The sequence below is a fragment of the Rhinatrema bivittatum genome, chromosome 1 (genome assembly GCF_901001135.1).
Source record: "Rhinatrema bivittatum chromosome 1, aRhiBiv1.1, whole genome shotgun sequence".
NCBI classification, from domain to species: Eukaryota; Metazoa; Chordata; class Amphibia; order Gymnophiona; family Rhinatrematidae; genus Rhinatrema; species Rhinatrema bivittatum.
The window spans coordinates 339,631,785-339,657,549 of record NC_042615.1 but is presented as its reverse complement, the minus strand read 5'-3'; the positions used below and the strand labels follow the sequence as shown (position 1 = coordinate 339,657,549).

The window sequence follows — 25,765 nt, the reverse complement described above, 5'->3', positions numbered from 1 at the left end:
AAATGGCAGATACTGCAGAGGAATTGTTTGAAATAAATTATGGAGAGGTATCTGGTGTTTTGTGGGAAGCTGCTAAAGCTACTCTTAAAGAGAAGCAAATAGCATTGGCGACTGAGGGGGGTTGGAAGAAAAGGCTATGGCTGAGTTGAAAAAGGTTGAATTTGTTGAATAAGAATACCACTCCACTCATCTCAAGGAGGCAGCAGTGCATAAGAGAACTGAGCTGAAATCCATAGTTCATTAATATAAAGGGAAGGATGAAGAGTAAAGCAATTATTGTATGACAGTAGAAATAAGGTGAACAAATTTAGTAGATAAATTGAAAGCATCAGTGAAAGATATTTGAACTCAACAGTGATTCTGGGACAATTTTTGAAACTTTTAAAGAATGTTATATACCTGCTTATGCTCTTCTGAGTTGGCAGTCAGTGAAGATGAAGTAGCAGATCTGCATGCTCTTGAGTTGCCTGTGTTGTCAAGAGATGTTTCTAAAGAATTGGAAGCTATGATTTCTTCTTAATAAGTTGCCAGTGCAGTTTGCACTTTGAGTGGTAGAAAATACCCAAGGAATATGGTTTTTCTCTTTTTACAAGATATTTTATGATTCTTTGGCCCCCAGATTAGCTGCATTGTATATGGTGTCCTCTGTTGTACATAAACCAGGCAAAGATCTTGTGGAATCTAACTCTTAAAGGCATATCTCCCTCTTAAATTATAACAACTTTCTAGCTAAGGTTTCAGCTTATAGGGTGGAACATGTGCTCCCCTCTTCAATTCATAAAGATCAGACTGATTTTATTCATCAGACATATGGAGTAGCCTAAAAATTAGGCACACATTAAATTTAATGCATCATATATGTAATATGGATGAGCAGGCAATGCTGGTAACTTTGGATGCTGAAGAAGCATTATTTGAGTAGAATGGCCTTATTTGTACTTATATCTTCAGGGTTTTAGATTTCTGGAAAACTTTCTGAACTGGGTTGTCTTTACTAGGATCCTGAAGCTCAAATTAAGATTATGGTATGTTGTCTTGGAGATTTCCTTTAAATAGAGGTACCAGGCAAGGCTATCCTCTCTCGCCTCTTACTTTAGATATGGAGCCATTTACTATCCTGATCAGAAAACATCTACATTTTGGGGGTATTATGGGAGTGATAACAGGATAGCTCTTTGCTGCTGATATGCTTCTGTGTTAAGCATCCAGATTGCATGCTGAAGGTAGAAACTAAGACTATTAATTTGTTTGGAAGGCTATCTGGGTATAAGGTAAATGTGTACAATTTTCTCAGTGGAAAAGGGTAAACGGAGTGCCTCAGGGATCTGTACTTGGACTGGTGCTTTTCAATATATATATATAAATGATCTGGAAAGGAATACGATGTATGAGGTTATCAAATTTGCGGACGATACAAAATTATTCAGAGTAGTTAAATCACAAGCGTATTGTGATACATTACAGGAGGACCTTGCAAGACTGGAAGATTGGGCATCAAAATGGCAGATGAAATTTAATGTGGACAAGTGCAAGGTGTTGCATATAGGGAAAAATAACCCTTGCTATAGTTATACAATGTTAGGTTCCATATTAGGAGCTACCACCCAGGAAAAAGATCTAGGCATCATAGTGGATAATACTTTTAAAATCGTCGGCTCAGTGTGCTGCAGCAGTCAAAAAAGCAAACAATGTTAGGAATTATTAGGAAGGGGAATGTTTAATAAAATGGAAAATGTTGTAATGCCTCTGTATTGCTCCATGGTGAAGACCGCACCTTGAATACTGTGTACAGTTTTGGTCGCCATATCTCAAAAAAGATATAGTTGCGATGGAGAAGATACAGAGAAGGGCAACCAAAATGATAAAGGGGATGGAACAGCTCCCCTATGAGGAAAGGCTGAAGAGGTTAGGGTTGTTCAGCTTGGAGAAGAGACGGCTGAGGGGGGATATGATAGAGGTCTTTAAGATCACGAGAGGTCTTGAACGAGTAGATGTGAATCAGTTATTTACTCTTTCGGATAATAGGACTAGGGGTCATTCCATGAAGTTAGCAAGTCGCACAGTTAAGACTAATCGGAGAAAATTCTTTTTCACTCAATGCACAATTAAGCTCTGGAATTTGTTGCCAGAGGATGTGGTTAGTGCAGTTAGTGTAGCTGGGTTCAAAAAAAGGTTTGGATAAGTTCTTGGAGGAGAAGTCCATTAACTGCTATTAGGGAATGGCCTCTGCTACTACTGGCATCAGTAACATGGAATTATCTTAGTGTTTGGGTACTTGCCAGGTTCTTGTAGCCTAGATTGGCCTCTGTTGGAAACAGAATGCTGGGCTTGGACACTTGGTCTTGACCCAGCATGGCAAGTTCTTATGAATATAAAACTCAGGTTCTTAGATTTCAAATAGTTAGAAACACAAAGAAGGGTGGAAGCTGCTTTCTCTTGTAGGTGGAGTAACAATTTGAAAAAATACTGTGGTGTGGTTATTCCAAATAAATTAGAAAAGCTTTACATATTGAACTTTTTACTCATATATCTTGCTTTACTTTAATTATGGTCACTGTTTCAGATGTCCTGGTTTGATAGTTGTATCCAGAAAGATGAATGTTCTCCCCTGATTTATATTTTTGTTTGAAATACTATCAATTACTATTCCTGATATCTATTTTAGGAGACTTAAAAAAAAAAGTTTCTGATTTTATTTGGCAGGGTAAAAAATCAGAGGGTTGGGTTTAATGCTCTGATGGTTCAGAAAGACAAGAGAGACCTTGTGTTACCAAACTTTCGAATGCATTATTGGGCCATATTAATGAAAGATGAAAGCAATAATAGCTGTTAACTTTGGGTGTGACTTTTTTTTTTCCATGGGGTTAACCTGCACAGAGCAGCAGGTACTACTGTAAGCAACTTGCTGGGCAGACTGGATGGCCCATTTGGTCTTTATCTGCCGTCATTCACTATGATACTATATAATAGCGTAGTCTTTTAGTTGAATGGGTACCCTGTTAAGCGTTGGATTCCAATGAAAAGGAAGTTAATAAAGAATAAGAAGTTTGCCATACCATTGATGCCTTAAAAAAAAAAAAAGAAACCCTTGAAAACAAGTGTTTCTCACTCCATTGTTGCCTCTATTCCGGATGTGTAGTACATTATTTGTCAACAAGAAGTTATAGTTTCCTTCTCCATTATCATCTTGTTGGAATAACCCTTATTTCCTTGTTCCCTTTTCTACATGGAGAAAATTAAGTCTGTTTTAGGGTGTGTCAGATTTTTGATGATGATTCATTACTTTTGTAGTTTATCAAGGTGAAATCTTAGTTTAATAATGTTTTTTCACTATTTCCAGTTGAAAGGATGGTTCCTGTTAGGTTTAAGTGTAGAGAGCATTAACAGATTTTGAACAGTTGGTAACATGCATTAATTAACAAAAGGAGGAAAGCGTGAAACAATTAAAATAGTCCTTACTGAACGTGGTAGTGCAGACGAACCTTTATTGCCATGGCGAAACTCCATAACTTCTTGGCATAAAACAAGGTCCGCTTTATGCCAAGAAGTTATGGAGTTTCAGCATTGCAAGAAAGGTTCATCGTTTGCACTACCACGTTTAGTAAGGACTATTTTAATTGTTTCATGCTCTCCTCCTTTTGTTAATTCTTGCAACTGAGAGTTGGATTTTTTTCTGATTCCTTGTGGCTTGACCAACAAATGCATTAAGTCATAAGGTTTAATTTCTATTTTTTTTTTTTTTTTTTACAAGTTAATGGATGCAGATCCAGATACATTGAAAAAGGTAGAAATGTGGGAAAAAGATCCAGGGAGTGGGATGATGGTTTTCTCAAGTTGCATCAAGGGAATTCCTTAAGCATTTCTATTCAAGAGCATGGTTATAAGATTTTCTACCTATGAAATTTTATATGCCTGTCAGACTTTATGAAATAGAAATCAGTCATCTTTTTTGCTCTATAGAGTGAAAGTGGTACTTTTATCCGTATTTGGTGGCCATGTCATATAATTACAATATTTTGGGCAAAGGTTATCTTGTAGATTTACAAAATAAGATTAAGCTGTTGGCTGACGCTGCAGTATATTGGGCCTCAGGCTTCATGTTTTCATATCTTGAACTTCTAAGAGCTCTACGTTGGTCTCCAAATAGGCTGGTGGCTACGAGACTCCTTATTGCATTTCATTGTAAATTCTCATCTAAGCCTCCTCTTCTTTCCTGGTTCTACAGAAAAGTTAACTTCTCAAGTTAGGGATATATATCCAGATCTTTCACAGATTTGGAGACCCTTCTTGGATGCTGCGGGCAAAAAAATGGTCACCATTTGTATGTACACATAGTTTTGTCCATATTCCGCCCCTCTCCTGGCTTCTTTATAGAGCAGTAATTCATAACCCAGTCCTAAAGATCCATCAATCATGTCTGTTTTTCAGGGTGTCTACAATAAATATGAATGAAATTTGCTTACAATGCCATATTCATTTTGGATATCCCGAGGACCAAGGTCCTGCCACTGTTCTCGAGAGCACATTTTGAGACCCTAAGCTTCTTTGTGTCCGGTTTGTGTCGCAGCTGCTGCATTATTTTATAGCCTTATTCTGTTCTGCTTCCATTCTTTCAGTGGCCTTCGTGATTAATTCAGAAAGACACTTTGAATGTGAAAAAGCTAATGTTCATATGCATTGAGGGCATGAAGTGTATTGTAAAAATTATTTTTTTTCCCTTTTCTTTTCTTTTAAGGAGCAAATGTGAATAGGACCACACTCAACAATGATCATACAGTGTTGTCACTGGCTTGTGCTGGGGGGCACTTGGCGGTTGTGGAGCTGCTGCTAGCTCATGGAGCAGATCCTACCCACAGACTAAAGGTAGGTAGCTCTGTCTTTTTTGCATGTTCCTTTTTTCTCTTTGATACCATTGTGTGTTGACACTTTGGCAAGTAAAAAGAAGCTTCTTCTACTGAGTTTGACTTCTATATGCAAAGAAGTTGGAATTCTTATTTCTGGTTCTTAACATACTCTGGACTGTTGGTTTCTTTTCCATTAACCAGCAGGGGAATTGGAATTCAACAGGCAGTTGCAATTCATGCTCTCCCTTAGTCTACTAATCTTTTCCCAGAGATAGTTCTAGTAGCCGCCTAAGAGAGAAGACTTGTGTAGTCTCTATCTTATGTGCTGTAGCATCTTATGTGGCCTTTTTTCAAAGGTATTGCTACTTACTGTGTTTCCAGAGGGAGGCAAATTGTTCTAGATGATGACTTTTGTGGCTGTTACAGAAACATGGTTCAGTGAGTCTCGTCACAGGAATATAGCCTTGCCTGGCTAAATTCTTTTCATGAGGAAACATAAAAAAATATATATTAAAGCAACAGAAATGCCGGGGATATTGACTGAAGAGAAGGTGCAGTGGTTTATACTGGAAAGGGGAGATGGCACTTCCTTCTACATTGGAGAGATTTACAGACCTCCAGCACAGACTGCCAAGAATTGGATAATGATTTAGTCAAAAATATACATCATAATGTGCTAAAGGAAGAAGTGTTGCTGAAGGGGCAGGGCTGGCATGTCCTATTAGGCGAACTAGGCGGGCGTGAATGAGGTAGGAGTTGGGGCCGAGACCTGGGGAGGGGACCGCACAGGCACAAGGCAGAAGGTTTGCCTAGGGCACCTAATAACCTTGCACTGGCCCTGCTGAAGGGAGATTTTAAAATGCCAGATGTGGATTTGAGCACTCATTTTTTAAATTGGGCAGAAGTTGGGAAGGATCCTCTACTCCCTTTAAAGGGCTTTCTTCAAGCAAATGGTAATGCTGAAGGGATTATCCTGGACCTGATACTTAAAATTGGAGAAAGGGTTACTAGTATTCAGAACGATGGCCATCTGAACGCCAGTGGTCATCAGATAGTATGATTTAATGTAAAACAAAGCAGCGAGGGGGTCATACAAAAGTCAAAGCCCTGGACTTCAGGAGTACCAGCTTTGTTAAAATGGAGTACTTTAAGGAAGTGTTGGCAGGGTGAGAATTTCTTTGTGAAGCACAACAGTGGACTAAACTAAAAGGAGCTATAACGAAAGTAAAAAATAAGAGTAAAAAGAGACCAGTTTGGCTCTGAAGAGGTGGTTGAAAAAGCAAGGGCAAAAAGAATAGCCTTCAAAACGTACAAAGAACCTCAGAGGAGTAGAAGGAAGAATATCTGGTAAAGCTGAAAAACAAGGAAAGTAGTCAGGACAGCAAAAGTGCAAGCTGAAGAAACAATAGCTAAGGCAGTATTGGAGGAGCATGGTTACTTTTTGGCAGGGCAGTAAATTAGTTAGGCGCACGGTGTAAAGCGCACGTTTATAGGCGCCCGCTGATAAGCGTCCGTTTCTAGACGCACATGGAGCGTAAGAGAGCCCAGGCATCAGCGGAGCTGGCCCCTCCAACATCAGGCATGAGCCTCTGCTCAGCATGCAACCTCAGGGCTACACAGACCGAGGAAGCAGACTCCCTATGTGCCCAATGTGAAGAAGCCCTGGGAGTTCCAGGCCAGGACCGGTCACAGCCCAGTGTACTTGCCAGTTCCTCAGGGAACACCCCGGACCTAGCCGGCAGTAGTGAGCAGCCGGGGACCCCGAGGGACCTGGTACCCCTCAGACCAGATCCTGCTTCGCTCTCCTGGGTGGAATTATTCAAGGGGATTCATGCCTTTGTCTCAATGCAGGCTGCTTCCCGAGCGGGTCCATACATACCGGATGACCCGGCCCCTGGACCCTCAAGGCCTAGGCACGGCCACGCGCCACCCGGGACCCCCACTTATGGGGATTCAGATTGCCCTGAGGAAGACGAGTCCCCCGAGGAGGGAGAACTTCCCTCGGGGGTTGAACCATATCGGACCATGAGGCGCTTCTTCTTGAGAGGAAATCTCCCAGGCCTGATCTCTCCATGCCTGTCGGAACTGGCTCTTCCGGGCCATGATGCCCCAGAGGAACAGAGAATGAACCCCCTGTTGGAGGGCCTGCGCCAAACGTCTCACCATTTTCCCCTCCGACAAGTAGCTCAGCAGTTAATCGATCTGGAATGGAATACGCCGGAGGCCTCATTCAAAGGGGGTCGGGCCTTGGCTGGCATGTATCCCTTAGACCCGGCAACCAAGGAGAAGCTGGCGTGCCCCTAGGTAGACGCCATGGTTAGCGCAATTGTGAAGCGCACCACATTCCGGTGGAGGGGGGGCCGGCCCTTAAGGATACACATAACCGGCGCATGGACACCATTCTGAAACAAGCCTTTGAGGTGGCAGCCATGTCCCTACGGATTGCGACCTGCTGCATTGTGGTGACACGTTCCTGTTTATCACAGGCTAGGAGCAACACCCCGGGAGAAGAAATGGAATCAGCTCTCTCATTCCTCACTGATGCAGCCTCCGACCTAGTCCGTACGGCAGCCAAGGGAGTGTCATCCTCAGTGGCGGCCAGGAGACAGCTCTGGCTACGTAATTGGTCGGCCGACTCCTCCTCCAAGACGCGCCTCACGAGAATGCCCTTTGAGGGATCCCTCCTGTTCGGCAGTGACCTTGAGAAACTGGCCAATAAATGGGGCACCTCTCCATTACCCCGTCTACCAGAAGACCGGTCAAGGAGGAACCAGCGCCCCTTCCCCAGACCATCCAGAGGAAGAAACTCTCAGCGCTTCAACCCTTACAGGACTCGCTACCAAGCTCCTTGTTAGCAGGCCAGGAACCAGTCCTTTCGGCCTAAGCACAACAAGAGGGGAACCGGCTCGGGTTCGGGTCCCGGCCGTACCCCACAATGACAATCAGCCGACCCATCTGGGGCTCGCGGCCATAGGGGGCAGGCTGTCCCTCTTCTACCGCAGGTGGGTCGAGATTACCTCGGATCAGTGGGTCCTCACCATCATCCGAGAGGGATATTACCTGGATTTTCTTCGGCTTCCGCCGGACAGGTTTGTGGAATCTCCTTGTTCGCCCATCAAGAGGACGGCACTAGACGTCACTTTGCGGAGGCTCCTGTCCCTAAAGGCCATAATCCCAGTGCCTACAAGGGAGATGAATTCTGGGCATTATTCCATTTATTTCATCGTGCCCAAGAAGGAGGGCACTTTCCGGCCCGTCCTGGACCTCAAGTCAGTCAACCGATACCTACGGGACCTCAGCTTTTGCATGGAAACTCTGAGGTCTGTCAAAAATTCAGTACAGCCAGGGGAGTTTCTCACATCCCTAGATCTGTCTGAAGCCTACCTGCATATCCCAATCCATCGGGATCATCAGCGCTATTTACGCTTCAAGGTCCTGGACCAGCACTTCCAGTTCCGAGCTTTACCCTTCGGGTTAGCCACCGTGCCGCGGACCTTTACCAAGGTCATAATAGTAGTGGCAGCGTCCCTCAGGAAGGAGGGAATCCTCGTCCATCCCTACCTGGACGATTGGCTGATCCGGGCGAAGTCACCAGAGGAGAGCCGCCAGGCAACCAACAGAGTTGGTTGCCTGGCGGGTAGGATGGGTTGTAAACTTGAACAAGAGTTCCCTACAGCCTTCTCAGTCGCTGGAATACCTAGGAGTCCGATTCGACACCCAGGAAGACAAGGTCAGCCTGACCTCCAAGAGAAGATCAAAGCTCCGGAATCGTCTAAAAGCCCTGCTGAGCACCACCCGGCCCACAGCTTGGGATTACTTACAGGTCCTCGGCCTTATGGCATCCACTCTGGAGGTGATACCATGGGCGCGGGCTCATATGAGACCAATACAACGCGCCCTCCTATCTCGATGGAGCCCACGATCACAGAACTACACCGTACACCTACCTCTACCAGCCAGAGTGCGGAATCAGATACGGTGGTGGTTGCAGCACGGCCACATGAGCTGGGGGTCAAGAATGTCCTCCCCAACCTGGACCCTGCTCACTACAGATGCCAGCCTGAACGGATGGGGAGCACATTGCGAAGAACTCACCGCCCAAGGGCGATGGAACAGAGAAGAGTCGGGGTGGAACATCAACCGACTAGAGGCACGGGCAGTCAGGCTAGCATGCCTGCGATTTGCCCACAGACTTCGCAACAGAGCGGTCAGAGTGATGTCAGACAACGCCACCACGGTGGCATACATCAACCGACAGGGCGGAACCAGAAGCCAACAGGTATCCCTAGAAATAGCCCCCTGATGACTTGGGCGGAAGCAAATCTCCAGGACATCTCCGCCATCCACATCGCCGGGAAGGACAACACCACGGCAGACTTCCTCAGCAGAGAAAGCTGTGGGCGACAGCTGCCATTCCAGGGGAATGGCAGCTGTCGCCCACAGCTTTCCAGATGATTGTGGATCGGTGGTGGACGCCGGGCATGGACCTACTAGCGGACAGGTCCAACGCTCAAGTACCCAGATATTTCAGTTGCAGGCGGGATCCTCTATCCCAGGGGATCAATGCCCTGGTACAGCCATGGCCTCAGGGGATCCTTTTATATGCCTTTCCTCCATGGCCCCTGCTGGGCGCCATTATACACAAGCTTCAGCGGCACAGAGGCCTAGTTCTTCTAGTGGCACCGGACTGGCCAAGAAGACCCTGGTACGCAGACATGAGAAGACTACTGGCAGGGGATCCACTACCCCTGCCTCCACACAGGGACCTGCTGCGGCAAGGTCCCATCCTCCACGAGGATCCAGCTCAATTCTCTCTTATGGTCTGGCCCTTGAGAGGGCTAGATTGAAGAAACGAGGATACTCGGGGACGGTAATAGATACCCTCCTCCGAGCACGCAAGTTCTCCACATCACTAACATATATAAGGATCTGGAGAGTATTTGAAGCCTGGTGCGAAACTCATGGCACCAATCCACATGCCGCTAAGATCCCTATCATTTTGGATTTCCTGCAAGATGGACTTCAGAAGGGTCTGTCCCTCAGTTCCATCAAAGTTCAAGTAGCAGCGCTATCCTGCTACGGTCCCCGGAGTGACGGCAACAGCATTGCCACACACCCAGACGTTTCACGTTTCCTGAAAGGAGTCAAACACATTCGCCTGCCACTGAAGTGGCCAGTGCCCCTGTGGAACCTCAATCTAGTTTGGAATTTCTAGCGGGATCCGCCTTCAGACCCCTTCGAGGCCTGACTCTCCGTTTGTTGACCTTGAAGATGGTGTTCTTGCTGGCTGTATGTTCAGCACGCCGCATCTCAGAGCTACAAGCACTGTCCTGCCGTGATCCGTTCCTCAGAATCACTCCAGAGGCTATCCATCTTCGCACGATTCCTTCCTTCTTACCCAAAGTAGTCTCAAAATTTCACCTCAAACAAACCATATCCTTGCCAACCACGGAAGGTTTGAAGAAGTCAGAAGAAGGCCGAATACTGCGTCATCTCGACATCGGCAGAATACTGGCCAGATACTTGGAAATGTCAGAAGCAGTACGAAAGACGGACCATCTGTTCGTCCTTCACAGCGGGAAGAAGCAAGGAGAAGCGGCCTCACGGCCAACCATCGCCCGCTGGATCAAAGAAGTTATCAAGGCGGTCTACGTAGAGGCGGGAAAACCACCACCTCTACAGGTCAAGGCTCATTCTACCAGAGCGCAAGCAGCCTCTTGGGCAGAAACTAGGATGCTGTCGCCTGCAGAGATATGTAGAGCGGCGACCTGGTCCTCCCTCCATACTTTCTCCAGATTCTACCGTCTGGACGTTCAGGCCAGGGAGGACACAGCATTTGCGAGGGCAATCCTAAACGGACCTTGAGCAGCCTCCCGCCCAGTCTGGGAGTAGCTTTTGTACATCCCACTTGTTTTGAGTCCATCTGCTACACACTAGGAAATGTTGAGATTACTTACCTGATAATCTCCTTTTCCTTAGTGTATGCAGATGGACTCAGCATCCCGCCCGGCTGCCGGTATACATGGGGATTCGCCGACTCACGGTAAGCCATGTTTGCTTATATAGGGCTTCCACCCTGCCGTGTGTCGACGCCTTCCGGTTAAGAACACTGGCGGTCTCCAGCTACCATCAATTGGTCAGGGTAATCCTGTTCATTTAAACGATCGGTCAGTCACACATATATCCATAAAAGCTTTTGCAAGGAAGATTATTGAATTGCTACACTTCCTGTGGGGGTATATGTACCCGTGCTGATGTCAGATCTGTCTCCAACTGCTAGCACGAGCACACTATATCCCACTTGTTTTGAGTCCATCTGCATTCACTAAGGAAAAGGAGATTATCAGGTAAGTAATCTCAACATTTTCCTTCGAGTTGACGGGACTGAGAAAAAGATGACCTTCATGGAACCAGGGGCAGTTTCTTGAGGTTTTGGAAGGATTGGGTTTGGTGGGGTGGAGGGGGTAGAGTTAGGATCTCAATGGCAGAGATAAATTCATTGTTTCATTGTTATATTAGGAGTTCTCCCGGTTATGAATCAATGGGGGCATCTTGTATGTTAAGGAGTTCTCTATTTTTGACAGAGAAGTTTCTGATAAGCAGTTGGAGAGTCCTAACAACTAAGGAATTCCAGCACTGAAACACAATTACTAGATGGACACTAATATTCATAAGGCATAGTCAGCCTGAGACATCCGTTTTTAGATATGTGCAGAACTGCAAATTTGAATTTGCCAGCTTCTTTGTAAAGCAGCAAAGGGGCTTGGAAATCTGATCCTTAATGAAGATAATTTTGGAAGCATTTATTGTGACTCTTGTAAGGTGGACCCCTCCCATACCGTTTCTTTGAGAGGTGCTTATTAGCTCAAACAGTCCAAAATGAGATGTACAAAACCAGAACGTAAGAATTGTTAACCATTTGATTCTAGTTCTGAGAGTCTATGTCTCATTCTGGACACTTCACTCATAATTAAAATAAACATTTCTGAAGAGGAAAAACTGTGCTTGCTAATGGCGTAAACTCATCTCTTTCACTGTGATAGCAAGTGGAACATCTTCATTTACCTCATATTGGTTGAGGAAAACCTGACTATTGATAATGATTTACAAACTGGAATTGATTGGTATGAACTTCATTTCTAATCCTCTTGGCTAACATAAGCAGCAAGTGTTCAAATTCCTATCGTTTAATGCAGATAACTGATAAATATTGTTGAAGTCTTCAGTCTTTTTTTTTTTACATTGGATTTTATATACCCAAAAATATAATAATGTCAAAAGTATAAAACATTATTTTTTGTCCTTTAAGGCTGACTGGTGTATATTGGGTACAGTTTTATTATGCTTCAAATTAAAATACAAATGTGAAATGTCAGTTTTTTTATGTAGCCACAGGTTTTTGAGGGGGAAAAAGCAGGATTTCTTTAACCCTTCTACAAAGTAATTATGAAAGCAAATGACTGTATGTGCACGTACATGTATGCATATTTCACCTAGTGGTTGCCCATTGGACAAAACTTTTTATCGGCACCATGTTGGAGGGGTGAGGTTTTCTAAGTTATCTGTGGCGTCACTGTACTTATTGGTAGCCATTAACAAACTCCTAGGGATAAAAACTGGTGTAAGAAATATACTGTGTTTTCTTTCTTTCTGTATTGCAACCTTCTTAAAACATTTCTCTTTGTATTTTTTGTTTTTTAAAGGATGGTTCTACAATGTTGATTGAAGCTTCCAAAGGTGGTCACACGAGTGTGGTTTGCTATTTGTTGGATTATCCCAATAACTTGCTTTCTGCTCCTCCACCAGATGTCACCCAGTTGACCCCACCTTCCCATGATTTAAATCGAGTAAGACTCAAGTAGAACAATTAGTTTTATTCTTGAAATTTGTTTTACTGATGCACTTAAGGGAGCTAAAATCTGTAATAAATCACAATTATGTTTAAATAACCTTAAAGCTTAGATGTTCAAGAATCAAGTAGTTTGCAAGAAATGAGGACTCCATGATGATGATGATATATACTTCTATTACTCTACTCATGTCTTTGTTTCACACGTGTATGAATTCTAGTGATGATGCCAAAATTACATACCCTAGAAAGGTCATTTGTACAGAATTGTGATTTTTCTTTTTTCAGTTTGACAATCAATAGGTAAAATGTTAGCAGTGCTACTGAAATTGTCTTGATAGTGTTCTCTCTAAATATATCTATATAGAAATGTATATCTGTATAAGTGAGTTTTTTTATGTGCTGATGAGCAATTGCATTCAGGGAGCGATTTGTACAAGGTGCCCCTCATGTAAATGTTCTGCATGTCGTTTCATAAAACATTAAAATGTATGAACTAAAATACAGTTTCTAGTGAGCACACAGGAAGAAATGTTAGCAATGACAGTGTCCAATGTTTTAGGCTCCTCGTGTACCAGTGCAGGCACTGCCCATGGTCGTCCCACCCCAGGAGCCTGACAAACCCCCTGCCAATGTCGCCACAACCCTTCCCATCAGAAATAAAGGTCAGTTGTAGCTTTGCAGACTTTTGAAAAAAAAAAAATTAGTTCATTATATAATAGACAAATATTAGCTTGCTTACTTTTTTCTTTTTTCCTTTTAAGTTAAGGCTATTTCCTCTTATTCCTGTAGTAACTAAGCTAATTATTTTAAGGGGCACAGTCATCTACGTTTAGCCTTTGGTAAAAATCAAATAGGAATTCTCATGTTTTACAGAAATCTGCCTTCATAAACTCAATACTAATATATCTGGTTGCATTTAGAATTAAAATGTGGTATGATAGTGGGCAACTGTTAAGTATGTGACCAGAAATTTGTAAATTTTGAACAGTCAATCTGGTCAACACCATCTCATTAGTCCTGGTTACATTTTAATGTGTTAAGGCAGAATTTCTTTTAATGCAATAAAATATCAAACCCTAAGGAAGCCCTCCTTTCAGACACTTAAATGTGGTGGTAGTTTGGAATCCTTTTTCTTTCTTCTGTTGTTTTTTTTTTTTAATGTTTTGTTTAGTTTGTGTGTTTGACGTGCAAATAAAAACCCATTTTTTTTCTCTGTATAAAGGAAGATGCTTGCTTGAGAATCTTTTCATCGAGGGCCATTTGTTTACGTTTGTGCTGTATTTGTCTGTATATTACTGTGCATTTGCTTTTTAATGTGCTCTCTAAACCATAATGTGTGTTGTGTATTGAAAGAGGGTTTGCATTCTCTCTAAAATAAATTTTCCCTGTTGGTTTTATTTCTCCCCTGTGTTTTCCTCTGTCTAACTTTCAAGTAGGTGCTTTATTCCCTTCAGTGTAACCTTCCATCTGTGTAAGCCAGTGGAGTGTGCTTGCTTCTGTAGCTATGTCCAACCCTGCATGTCTTGTGGCTAATGTATACCACAGATCAGACTTGTATTTGTCTCTTCCACCTCCACAGCGTCGTGGGGGCTGGGATTTCACAAGTTCAGGTGTTGTATTTGAGAGCACCTTTTTCTGCCATTGGGCAGCTTAGCCAATATTAATAAGGTGTTATAAAAAAAAAATTTTTTTTATAAGTTGAGTTATAACAAGCAAGCACATCTTTCTTCTGTTTGTGTTAACTTGCACGCCCATTCTTTCCTCTTGAATTTGTCTATTTTGTTCTGATTTTCCTCTCTAGCCCCATTGAGACAGTTTTAACATGGCAGTGGTGTGATTGTTCCTCCCCTCCCCCCCCCCCCCCCTTACCACCTTGGTGCCTACATGCATGTCCTTAAAACAGCGGACAATTATTTTCTGTGCAGACTTTTAATTAGAAGTCTTGTGCTCATGTTTAGCGTACATCCTACAAAATCAGATATGTAAAGTGACACGGGACTCAGAATAATGAATTAAGGTTCCAGAGAGATCATTATATCTCCTTCCCTGCAAGACAATTATTTGAAGTTAGAGCAGGATAAAGAGCCTATGTATTTCCTCCTTGCTTCCTCAGTCTATTGGATCAGTGTAGCATGCTCAGGTTAAACATATCACACCATAAACACGTGTGTGTTTGGACTTTTCTTTAAGTAGGAAGAGTAAAAGATTTAATAAAATAGGAATAGGGTTGGATCTGGACCTGGAGTGAGGACATTTTTGTTTTAAAACTTTTAGGGAAAAACCATTTTTCTGAGCCCTGTAGTGTTAGATTAATAGGGACCTTCACTTTACAGTTTTTTTGTTTTGTTTTTTTTCCCTAGAATTTATCAGTGTTAGAACAAGAACACATATTTACCATTTTTTTTTCCACTGATTTCCCCTTTTTTTGTGTTCTTGGAATAAACACTGAAAAATCCTTAAGTAAAAATAAAAACTGAAAATGAAGATCCCTATAGATTGAATGCTCAGTTGCCTAGTGACCCAGGTTTTGGAGGGACATTTAGACCATTCCTGGCTTTGTTGTCATCGCCATGATGTAATGTAATTCCTGTGATGAACTGAAGAAACAGATGCCACATTGTATTGGGATATAAACTAAAAATCCAAGAATGGCAAAAATGTTCTTCTAGAAGGCAACTGTGAAAATACATCCTGTTGTGTAACATTAATGGTAAAAGTACTGTATGATTTTTTTTTTGCTCAAGGTTTTCATCCTTTTCATCTTCCCTGGCGTATGCAGAACCCTTGTTGACCCTTAATCCTCCCAAGTAGTCTCTTAGAGGTTGCCATTTATGTGCCATTGCATAAGTTCTGAGGGGGTTTCTTTTTCACACAGCTGCTTCTAAACAGAAGTCCAGCAACCATGTGCCAGCAAACGGCCAGGATGCGCAGGGTTACATCAGCAGTCAGTCTCCAGAGAGCATTGTGGAAGAGGCTCAGGGAAAGCTGACGGAGCTGGAGCAGAGGATAAAAGAAGCCATAGAAAAGAATGCTCAGCTGCAGTCCCTGGAACTGGCACATGCTGACCAGCTCACCAAGGAAAAAATTGAGGAGCTGAACAAAACCAGGGAGGAGCAAATTCAGAAGAAACAAAAAATTTTAGAGGAACTGCAGAAAGTGGAGCGTGAACTACAGTTGAAAACTCAGCAGCAGCTAAAAAAGCAATATTTGGAAGTCAAAGCTCAGAGGATTCAGCTTCAGCAGCAACAGCAGACCTGCCCTCATCTTGGACTGCTGACTCCTGTTGGAGCTGGGGAACAGCTCACGGAGGGAGACTATGCACGCTTGCAGCAGGCAGATCCCATTGTGCTCAAAGATGACCCTCAGCAAGCAGCTGCTGCACAGATGGGGTTTGCACCAATCCAGCCTCTGGCATTGCCCCAGGCTTTGCCTCTGGCAACAGGTACTTTGCCTCCAGGCTCCATCACTGATCTGACGGAACTGCAAGGAGTCATAGTTGGACAGCCAGTACTGGGCCAAGCCCAGCTGGCAGATCTGGGGCAAGGAATTTTAGCAGAAGCGCCAGAAGGTTTAATGGTAGCCAGTCCTGCACAGACCCTCACTGACACACTGGATGACATCATGGCAGGTGAGTTTTACATTAATTACTAGCATGTGTATTTATTTACTTTTTTTTATTCCACCTGTTTCAAAATGACTCCTGAGTACAGTAATAAAATACAATAAAATAGAAATTACAAACATAAAAAAGTAATCAGACTCATAACAAAAACTTAATAATGGACCAATTTAATGACAGTCTACTCTGTCAGACAATTAAGGTGTTAAGGTAAGTATAAGGTATGTTTTGCACAAGGCCAGTTCAGTTTGCTTAAAATTTTTCCATACTGCACTTTTGGGCCTATTAACTTGCTCTGAAAGAACGTGCTAGTTTTGTTTCAGAATTGTTTTGAAGTGTTTAGCACACAGAATGTGAAATGTAGAATGGACCTTCCATTTCAACTTTCAAAACCACTCCTCAGTTGTGTGCATAGGAGTAAAGGGAGATTGCAGGTGAAAAAAACTCAATTGTCTCTCACATAGGCCAGGTTTGGAATCAAGTTTCTAAGATATTGAAAATGCCAAATTCTCATAGGATTAGATCTTGTTTGATTGCAAGCCAAGTAGAGTAAAACTGTGGTTATGAGAACTATCAAATATGCCATTAAATTTTAACTACTGTTTTATTTTGTTGCTTCTTTTATACAAATGTAGCCCAGAATGTTTTACAGTATAGTGTGGGAAATATATTTAAAGATTAAAATATTAGGATGAAAATAAGGGATGTGCTAGGGTTGGCTCAGCTTGTTCAGTGTAAAAGTTTCAGGCAGAACACGCACAGGTAATGGAGAAAAAATGTTTACAACTAGGCTTTTAAAGTAGAGGTAAAAATCACCAAGGATAGTGGTTTGTTTGTCTCAGAGTTTGATCACATTTTGTCATCAACAGTAGTAAGTTTGGAGAACTAGTCAACAGGGTGCAATGTTTTCCTTTCATCTCCCAAAGCTAGAGAAGTCTTGAGTTTTGTTCTGCCATTTTGGATTTGCACAGCAGAATTTACTATGCAGTTTTTCTCTGAAGTTGTCTGCTGTCAGGAAGAACACGGTCTTCCTCTCAGGGGAAAGGTAATTGATCCCAGACCTATAAGAGAGGAGCAATTGCTGTGCAACATAGCCTTAGTGTGGAGCCAATCTCAAAGATGTCTTGCAGCCTTAGCAGAGATTGATCTACAGGACTGCTGAAGAGGCGGGAACTACTGTGTCCGGAGTCTAGGACCAGTGCAAGAGTACTGGCTGCCCTAGTCGAATCTTCAGCCTTGTACCTTCCCTTCAGCTTACCTATTAGTAGTAATGGGACACTAAGAAAAACCAGTGTGGAACACACAATCTACATTTAATCAGTAAAAATGGATAAGACATGTCAAGCTGTAGAGATTTTGGTTTTCTTTTTTTCTTTTTTTCTTTTTTTCTTTTTTTCTTTTTTTTAAAGTCATTTTGACCATTTGTCTTGTTTTATTTTTTCATATGGTTTTATTTTGCCTCTCTTCCTTTGCTACCAAAATCCAGTCTGCTATGTTAAGAATTTGGCTTTCATTTGCAGTAGTATTTTTTGTTCAAAATTGCACCATAGAGTATCCAAACAAAATAAAATGCCATGTAGCTCACGGAGAGCATGTCACCCAGCTTGGCTCCCCCCCCCCCCCCCAACCCATGCATGCAAACAAATAATGTATCAGTATACTCTAATTTATTCCTTTTTCTGGAAATGGGGTTTAATAGTGCAACAAGTTTGCATGTTGAAATATGATCTAGACTAGATAGCCAGAAAAACATTTTCCTTTGGAAGCACAATAACCCAGGGTTTTTATGCAAGTTTAACCTGTGTAAAAATGCATTCCAAAAATGTCCCCTTCCCTATATGAAACGTATGCATGGCACTTTTAACATATAGTGTAGTGACAAGTGGAGCAGTGTGTTTACTAGTGGCATAATTAAAGAGAGAGAAAGACATGGTCTTACTTCAGCACAGGTCCTGTCTATTAGCAGTTAATTTCCATACTTGCTTTTATGTTGATTCCTTTGAACACTTATTGCAAATTTGCACAAAATCCTAAGAAAAGGCACTTCAAAAAGTGCATTTATTATTTCAGTAGATATGAACTGTAGTCATAAACTAAAACAGTGTGGGGCAGATTTTAAAACCTTGCGCGAGCGTGTACTTTTGTTCGCGCAGCAGGCGTGAACAAAAGTACGCTGGATTTTATAAGATACGCGTGTAGCCGCGCGTATCTTATAAAATCTGGGGTCGGCGCGTGCAAGGGGGTGCACATTTGTGCAACCTGCGCGCGCCGAGCCCAGCGCGCGCTGCCTGTTCCCTCCGAGGCCGCTCCGATATCGCGCTGCCTGTTCCCTCTCCCTCCCCCCACCTTCCCCTACCTAACCCACCCCCCTGGCCCTATCTAAACCCCCCCCTTACCTTTGTCGGCAAAGTTACGCCTGCTGAAAGCAGGCGTAACTTTGCGCGCGTCGCCGGCAGCCCCGCTCCGTCCTCCGGTCCCAGGGGCGTGGTCCGGAGGCCTCGACCACGCCCCCGGGCCCACCCCCGAAACGCCGGGGCATGCCCCCGAAACGCCGCATCGTTTCGGGGACGCCCCCGGACACGCCCCCTCCCGCCCCTTTTCAAAAGCCCCGGGACTTACGCGCGTCCCGGGGCTTTACGCGCGCCGGCGGCCTATGCAAAATAGGCGCGCCGGCGTGCGCGCGGCCCTTTTAAAATCCGCCCCTGTGTGAAGAAAATAAATAAATCTTGCTATTCTCTGACAAGCAGGTATGAATTAGCCATTATGCATGGGTGGCATCTGACTCCATTGATGTGGATCCAGCTCTCAACTCAGTAAAGATTGTAGTGAGTGTGCACAGAAGTTCCCATGCCCCTGTTGCCTCATAAGCTTTTCAGTCTTTGTCTAAACTGCCAAATGGACGTATCCCAGTCTCTCAAACTTTTGTAAATTTTGGGCACAAGTATCGTTACTGCTTCGTTTATTTTATTTTTTTTATAATTTATTTTTTTTATTGTTTTTTCCAATATTTACAAGTAAACATTGTACACATTGTAGATTAATAAAGCAAATTATAAACACAATTAAACTTTTCATTTCTTACTCGGTTTAGATTTATATCGTAGTTCACATCTACTATTCCAAGGAATCCGATGGGGGACTTATACAGACGGTATACAAAGAAATCAAATGACTTTTATTTATTTTAGTTTAGACTCGTCACATGAATGTAGCAAGACTCTTTCGAACAGCTACGATATACTCCAGGAATTAGGGATTAATTGGTTCAAGAAACTTCTGTAGCTGAACAGGTTCAAAGAAAATATACTTCGCATTTAAATGTCTTATAATACTTAAGGCTAAAACTAGCACCCCTCGCCACTACTTCAGGCCTGAAAGACAGAAATTTCTTGCGTCTTTCTTGTGTTATGTGGGAGATGTCTGGATAAATCCAGATATTTTTCCCGTAGTATAGTTCTGCCCGATTCCACATAATTCTCTTCAGAATCAATTCTCTATCAGCTGAAAAAGTACATGAAAAAAATGTCATTTGCCTTTTAACTTCAGAATCCAGTGATAGTTCCAAGATCTGAGTCAAATTCGGTTGGTTATTTTCATCCTGGGCCATTTCTTTAGATCTTTCTCCTTTATCCGGGAGGTAATATACTCTTGATATCACAGGAAGCCCTTCCACAGGTATTTTTAATATTTTTATCATGTAGTCCTTAAGCATTTCATAAGCAGAGATCTCTTTTATGAATGGAAAATTCAATGCACGCAAATTCAGATATTTTTTCTGAATTTCAACATTCTCTAGCTTTTTCACATTAATATCTTCCACTCTCAATATCTCTATTTGAATATTCTTCAATTTCTCCATGCGTTTTTCCATCGATTGAATCTTTGTAGTTTGCTTGTTCATATCTCTTTCTATATTTAAGAACCTATTATTTGATTCTAGCATTATCTTGGTGAAGTTCATAACAGCTCTTTCCAATCCTTTCATAGCATGCCACAGGGACTCCATAGTTATCACCTTAGGAGTTTCCATTGGTATGTAGGTTTCCAAAGTCAGCTTCTGAGCCATTTCTCCCCCTCCTGCTGTACTCCCTCTCATCACTTCCTCAATAGCTCTCTTTTCCTCATCTTTGCTGCTCCTGGGTAAGTCTCTTAAATTAAATTTATCTAAATCAGTATTTGTCCCAGAAGAAGTACAAAGTTCTTGAGGACTTATCCCAGCAATCGCAGCGCCAGGTGGGACTGGGGGAGGGGGAATCATCGGAGCGCCAGGACTTAATGTGATGTCATTGGCCAGCAAAACAGACATTATTTTATTTATTTAGCACTTTTATATACCGATTTTCCAGTAACAGAATTACTAATCAAGTCGGTTTACATTCTAAACAATAACCATGACAAGAGGATGTCTTACAATAAACAGGTAGATTGAACTTGGATAAAAATAATTGGGGTTAACAACATAAGGTAAAAGATATGGGGCCTAATGTAGGCTGGAGTTAAGAACGGGTGTTGGGCATAAGGCTAGGTTTTTAATATTGCTCTCTGGGGGTTACCAATGAAAGGGATCATAGGTTGGAATACACATAAAAGCTGAAGTTAGGAGAATGCTTGGTTGAATAACCAGGTCTTGAGTCTTTTCTTAAATACAATAGGGCATTGCACTAGTCTGAGGTCTGATGGGAGAGAGTTCCAAAGTTTGGGACTGGCAGTTGAGAAAGCTCTTTCACTTAATGCTGTCTTAATCGGTGGGACCTGTAGGTTGTTTCTGTATGCTTGTCTCACTGTCTGGTGGAGGTGTGAGGTTGAAGAGGGATCTTGAGCTCGAGTGGGGCGATGTTATGTATTGCCTTGTGGATTGATGAGAGTGCTTTGAAAAGTATTCTGAATTTGATAGGAAGCCAGTGTAGATTTTTCAAGATGGGTGTTATATGGTCTCTTTTGTTTGTCTTGGTTAGAATCCTTGCTGTTGCGTTCTGCCACATGTGTAGAGGTTTTGTGGAGTTAGCAGGGAGGCCAAGTAGTAGTGAATTGCAGTAGTCGATTTTACTGAGAATGATTGCTTGTAAAACTGATCGGAAATCTTGAAAATGGAGGAGGGATTTCAATCTTTTTAAGACTTGTAGTTTGAAAAATCCATCCTTTATGATGTTGTTGATGAAAGATCTGTAATTCATTTGGTTATCTAGTATAACTCCCAGGTTTCTGACTTGTGGGGATAGGATTAATTGTGAGGCCAGGTTGGTGATAGGTTGTGGGTGGTTTCCGTCTTGGGGAATGAGAAGGTACTCTGTCTTGTTTTGATTAAGAATCAGATTGAGACTTGTCAGCAGGTTGTTGATGGCATGTTGGCATGAGTTCCAGAAGTCCAGAGTTTTATGAATTGAATCCGTAATAGGAATCAGAATCTGAATATCGTCAGCGTATAGGTAGTGGATAAGATTTAGTTTGCGGAGGAGCTGGCAGAGTGGGAGCAGGTATATGTTGAATAAGGTTGGAGAAAGTGAAGAGCCTTGTGGGACTCCCAGGTTGCAGTTGACTGGTTGAGATTCCTCCCTGTTGATCTTAACCTTATAATGCCCTATGAAGACATCCGCCCTATGTCGGCGTTTGCAGCGGCCACCTCCACTGGCAATCCTCTTGCTACGCCAGTAGCGAAAAACGAATCAATCCTCGATTGGCCACCTTCAGAGATTGGCGATGATGAGGCCAAAACTTCTCTGAGCTTGGCTTTTCTTTGAGAGTGCAGCATGGTTCAGGAAAATACTTTCAAAGAAGTTGGGGAGAGAACGATTTCGCCAACCGTTTCATGTGGCGGCCATCTTGAATCCCCCTTGTTCTGTTTTTTTGTTGCTACCTCAGCGGGAGATAGCCTCAACTACATAAGTCCCTTCATCCTTTATGGTGCAGAAAATTCCCATGGCATTGTCATTTGTTTATCCAGACCTGGGGCTGACCAGAACACCATCTATGACCTTGGCACAGAGCTCTCTCTAAGGCACAGTCACCCCACTTATGGGAGTAGAACTCTTTGATGTATAAGCTGAGGAATCTTGCCACTGAGGCTAGGTTGCAGCAGGAGACTCTGCTGTCCTAGCACCATGGCACCATTCAAGAAGTTTTGGCACAATTGGTGCACAGAACATCTCACAGCCAGCCGCAGCAGAAGCAGCTGCCATGGTGCAGAGTTCCTCTGTGGTGGTACAAACAGCCCTTAGTGATGATGAACTGATTTGGGTTTCTGAAGAGCATATCTCTCACCCCAACTCCAGTGCAGAGGGCTCCCAGCTGTCTGAGCTTGTGAAGAATTTCTTTGCCTCCTTAAGCCCTGGAAACCAGAGATGGAAATTAGAATCTCTCCTATCTAAGATGGAAGAAACTTTCATACATAGTAGGGCTTCTGAACATCCCACAGCAGCGTATGGCTCTCCTCAAGGGCTTTCAGAATTTAGGAGTAAGTGTTCACCATAAATGATGGGTTCTCCTTGTTCAGGGGCATCTCTCACAAGCGGAAGGGAATGAAATGGACTCTCTCCATTCTGAATTCTTGCAAGATATTCCCCACTTGTCTTTTATAGGCACACAGTCATACAGGCCTTCGTCACTTCTCAGTTGCTCTGTTGTAATGGCCTGTACATGTGCTTCCTGAAACTCGCAGGTGGTCCAAAACGGAGCTCAGATTGTGTCCCGGAGTTCTTGTTGGACATCTGTGACTCAAGTGTTACATACACTTCATTGTTTAAAGCATGTATCCAAGTTACTACTGTTAACTTTTTGTGCTCTGTGGGGGTTGGTGCCTTAATACTTGAGCAGAAAGTTGAATTGGTAGATATCAAATCGGCAGTTAAGATCCTATTAAGGAGGTAAGATATGTACATTTACGATCAAGGGCATTTTCATCAGAAGCCTGTCACAGCCTGCTCCATTGGGGATGGCAAGGAGGTACTATGTCTAGGCAGAGGCCTACCTTGAAGTGGCCAGGTGGCTGGAGTTGCTGTCGCTGTTCCCCACGGGTTGAGATCTTGGGTGCAAGCAGCTGCCAGGACTTCCCAAATGGAAGCAGGAACCAGGAAAAACCTGAAGACCAGGACCGAAGTAGCAACCAGGGTGGTGGCAGAGGACTAGGACTGAAAAACATGTACCAGAAGTGCAGCCAAAGACCAGGACCAGAGCAGGAATCAAAAGTGTAGCTGAAGATGAGAACCAGGCATCTCAGGAAAAACAGCCAGGCAATAAGATGAAATGGAGTTGGACCAGCAAAGGTTTGTCAGGGTAGAGCTTCTGATATACAGCCCTCTATTTGGGACACATCTTAATGCTGGTACAGTAGAGAACCTCTGGAGGTGGGTTTCCCTAATTTGCTTTGCATAGTATTTTCTGTAGGGTTTGTAGTGATTTGAAGTCCCTGTGATTTTTACTGTAAGATCCCTGGCCTTTGAATACCCGTGGCTGCAGATTTGATCCTTGCTGTCCCCTATACTGTGGAATTTTCTGCCCATAGTGATTAGATCAGAACGAGATTATTTAAACTTTTGCCGAAAGATGAAAACATGACTCTCCTAATCTATAAAGTTAGAGGTATGTTTATCATGGACTGTTAGGTTATATGGCAGATCATAACTCTATGATTGGGTGAGATAAAAGAACTCTAGTTTGGGTAAAGTGGTTAACAAAACATTTTAAATAAATAAAATAGCAGAAGTCTGCTCCTCAGTTGCCCTCATCCTCTTCGTGGTTCTTCTTAGTATCTTCTTCCATGGTCAGGAGAGGAAGAAGATTCTACAAGGATTCCTTCAGAACCCCTGTCAGACTTGCCTTAGCATACTTCTCCTCCGGAGTATCTCTGCTACTTCAAATTCTTGTATAAAGTGGGAAAGACACTATCCATTAGTATTAGGAAAGAGAAGTACCCGGGAACAGATTTCTTCGGGCTTTTTCAGCCTCCAGCAGGCTATCCTAATTCATAAGCTCCTTCAGAATATCCAGATGAAGATGTGGTAAACATCTTGCCTTCCAGTGGCCCAGAAACTGGATTTAAAATATAGGGTATAAGCTACCCCAGGCATCGTGGCTGTCCAACTACTTTATCACTCAATTAATTGTGGAGTCAGCATTGAAATGTGCTAATCACACTTGTGAACACTCCAATACGCCTCCTGGGAAGGACCTATAGGCATTGGACACCTTTAAAAAGAGAGATTTTCAGGGGTCTGTGCTGAGAGCCTAGATCTTGGCTTACCATCTCTGTATGGTTCGTTATATGTACTAATGTGTGTAAAAGCTAAAGCCTCTGGATTCAACAGATCCAGAGCTGATGGACTTCCTCCAAGCAATGAAGGACATGGAATGTGAAAAGCACCTCTTCCATTCTACTTACAAAGTTTTTGATACTGTAGTCAGTACTTCAGCTGCTTCATTCAACAAAGCGATCGAATATGTACTCTGGATCTGAAAGACACTTATGCACACATCCCAATTCACCCTGCCCATTGGAAGTTCCTGAGACTTGTAGTGAAGAGTGCACATGACCAATATAAGATGCACCTTTGAGTCCTCCAAGAGTGTTCACAAAATGCCTTGCTATAGTAGTGGCCCATCTTTGTTGACAGGGATTCTGTGAATTTCCATACTTGAATGATTGATCTATCCCCCATCAGGCATTCTAGAGTGGCTTGAGAAGACCATACAGCTTCTCCGGTCTTTGGGTTTCTTAGTCAACTTTGATAAGTCAAACCTGGTTGTGGCTCAGAGAATTCAGTTCACAGGCACTTCAGGAGAAAAGAGCTGCATTGCTGATGGGCTTGGTAAGGTTTATTTTTCACCATCGAAAATACAATAGACTGTTGCGCAGAAATCACACCAAAGGGGAAAACAACAAAATAGTGTGCTGCGATAACTCTTAGTGGCTTGTTGGTAAAGACAATGAGTCAAATAAAAGTTTTTGACAGTGAATATCAAAACTTGAAATAGTTTTAATTGAGAATTTTTTTAATATAATGCTAGAAAGTCATACAAAACAGTTGCCTAAATAGATGTTAACGAATTCAGTCAACAGGACCAAACTTTAGCAAGGCCAATCCTGTTCTTCTTTGGATACATGGTTATAAATAGTTGCTTTGGTGCATGTGGTTCCTCTGACACGTCTGCATGTGTGAAGTCTTCAGTGGAGTCTTTTTGGAGCCTATGGGGTCAACTCTATCAGCAATTATCCCTATAAATCTCAGTGACCCCCCCCCCAAGATGAGAAATTCTAAAGGTAAGCCTCTTGTTCTACATTCCACTGCATCAAGTGACTCAGCCTACCAGTGCCTCCACCAAGGAGTGGGGAGCACACACCAGTGCAGCATGGACTCAAGGATCATGTCCCCAGTGGAGAATCATCTACAAATCAACTACCTGGAACTGCGAGCCATCCGCTGTGCTCTAAGGGCTTTCTCTCATTTTCTTTCAGGA

At 42.9% G+C, this 25,765-nt stretch overlaps 1 protein-coding gene across 6 annotated transcripts in view; it reads left to right on the top strand.

The window, feature by feature from the left end:
• The window catches only part of ANKRD17 (ankyrin repeat domain 17), a 488,939-nt gene that overhangs the window by 259,012 nt on the left and 204,162 nt on the right, over positions 1-25,765 (top strand). For all 6 annotated transcript variants that reach the window (XM_029598806.1, XM_029598799.1, XM_029598782.1 and 3 more), the window contains exons 12-15: positions 4,736-4,863; positions 12,548-12,691; positions 13,256-13,358; positions 15,572-16,324. In XM_029598806.1, the coding sequence (XP_029454666.1) occupies positions 4,736-4,863; positions 12,548-12,691; positions 13,256-13,358; positions 15,572-16,324 (1,128 nt within the window). The remainder of the gene's footprint in view (positions 1-4,735; positions 4,864-12,547; positions 12,692-13,255; positions 13,359-15,571; positions 16,325-25,765) is intronic.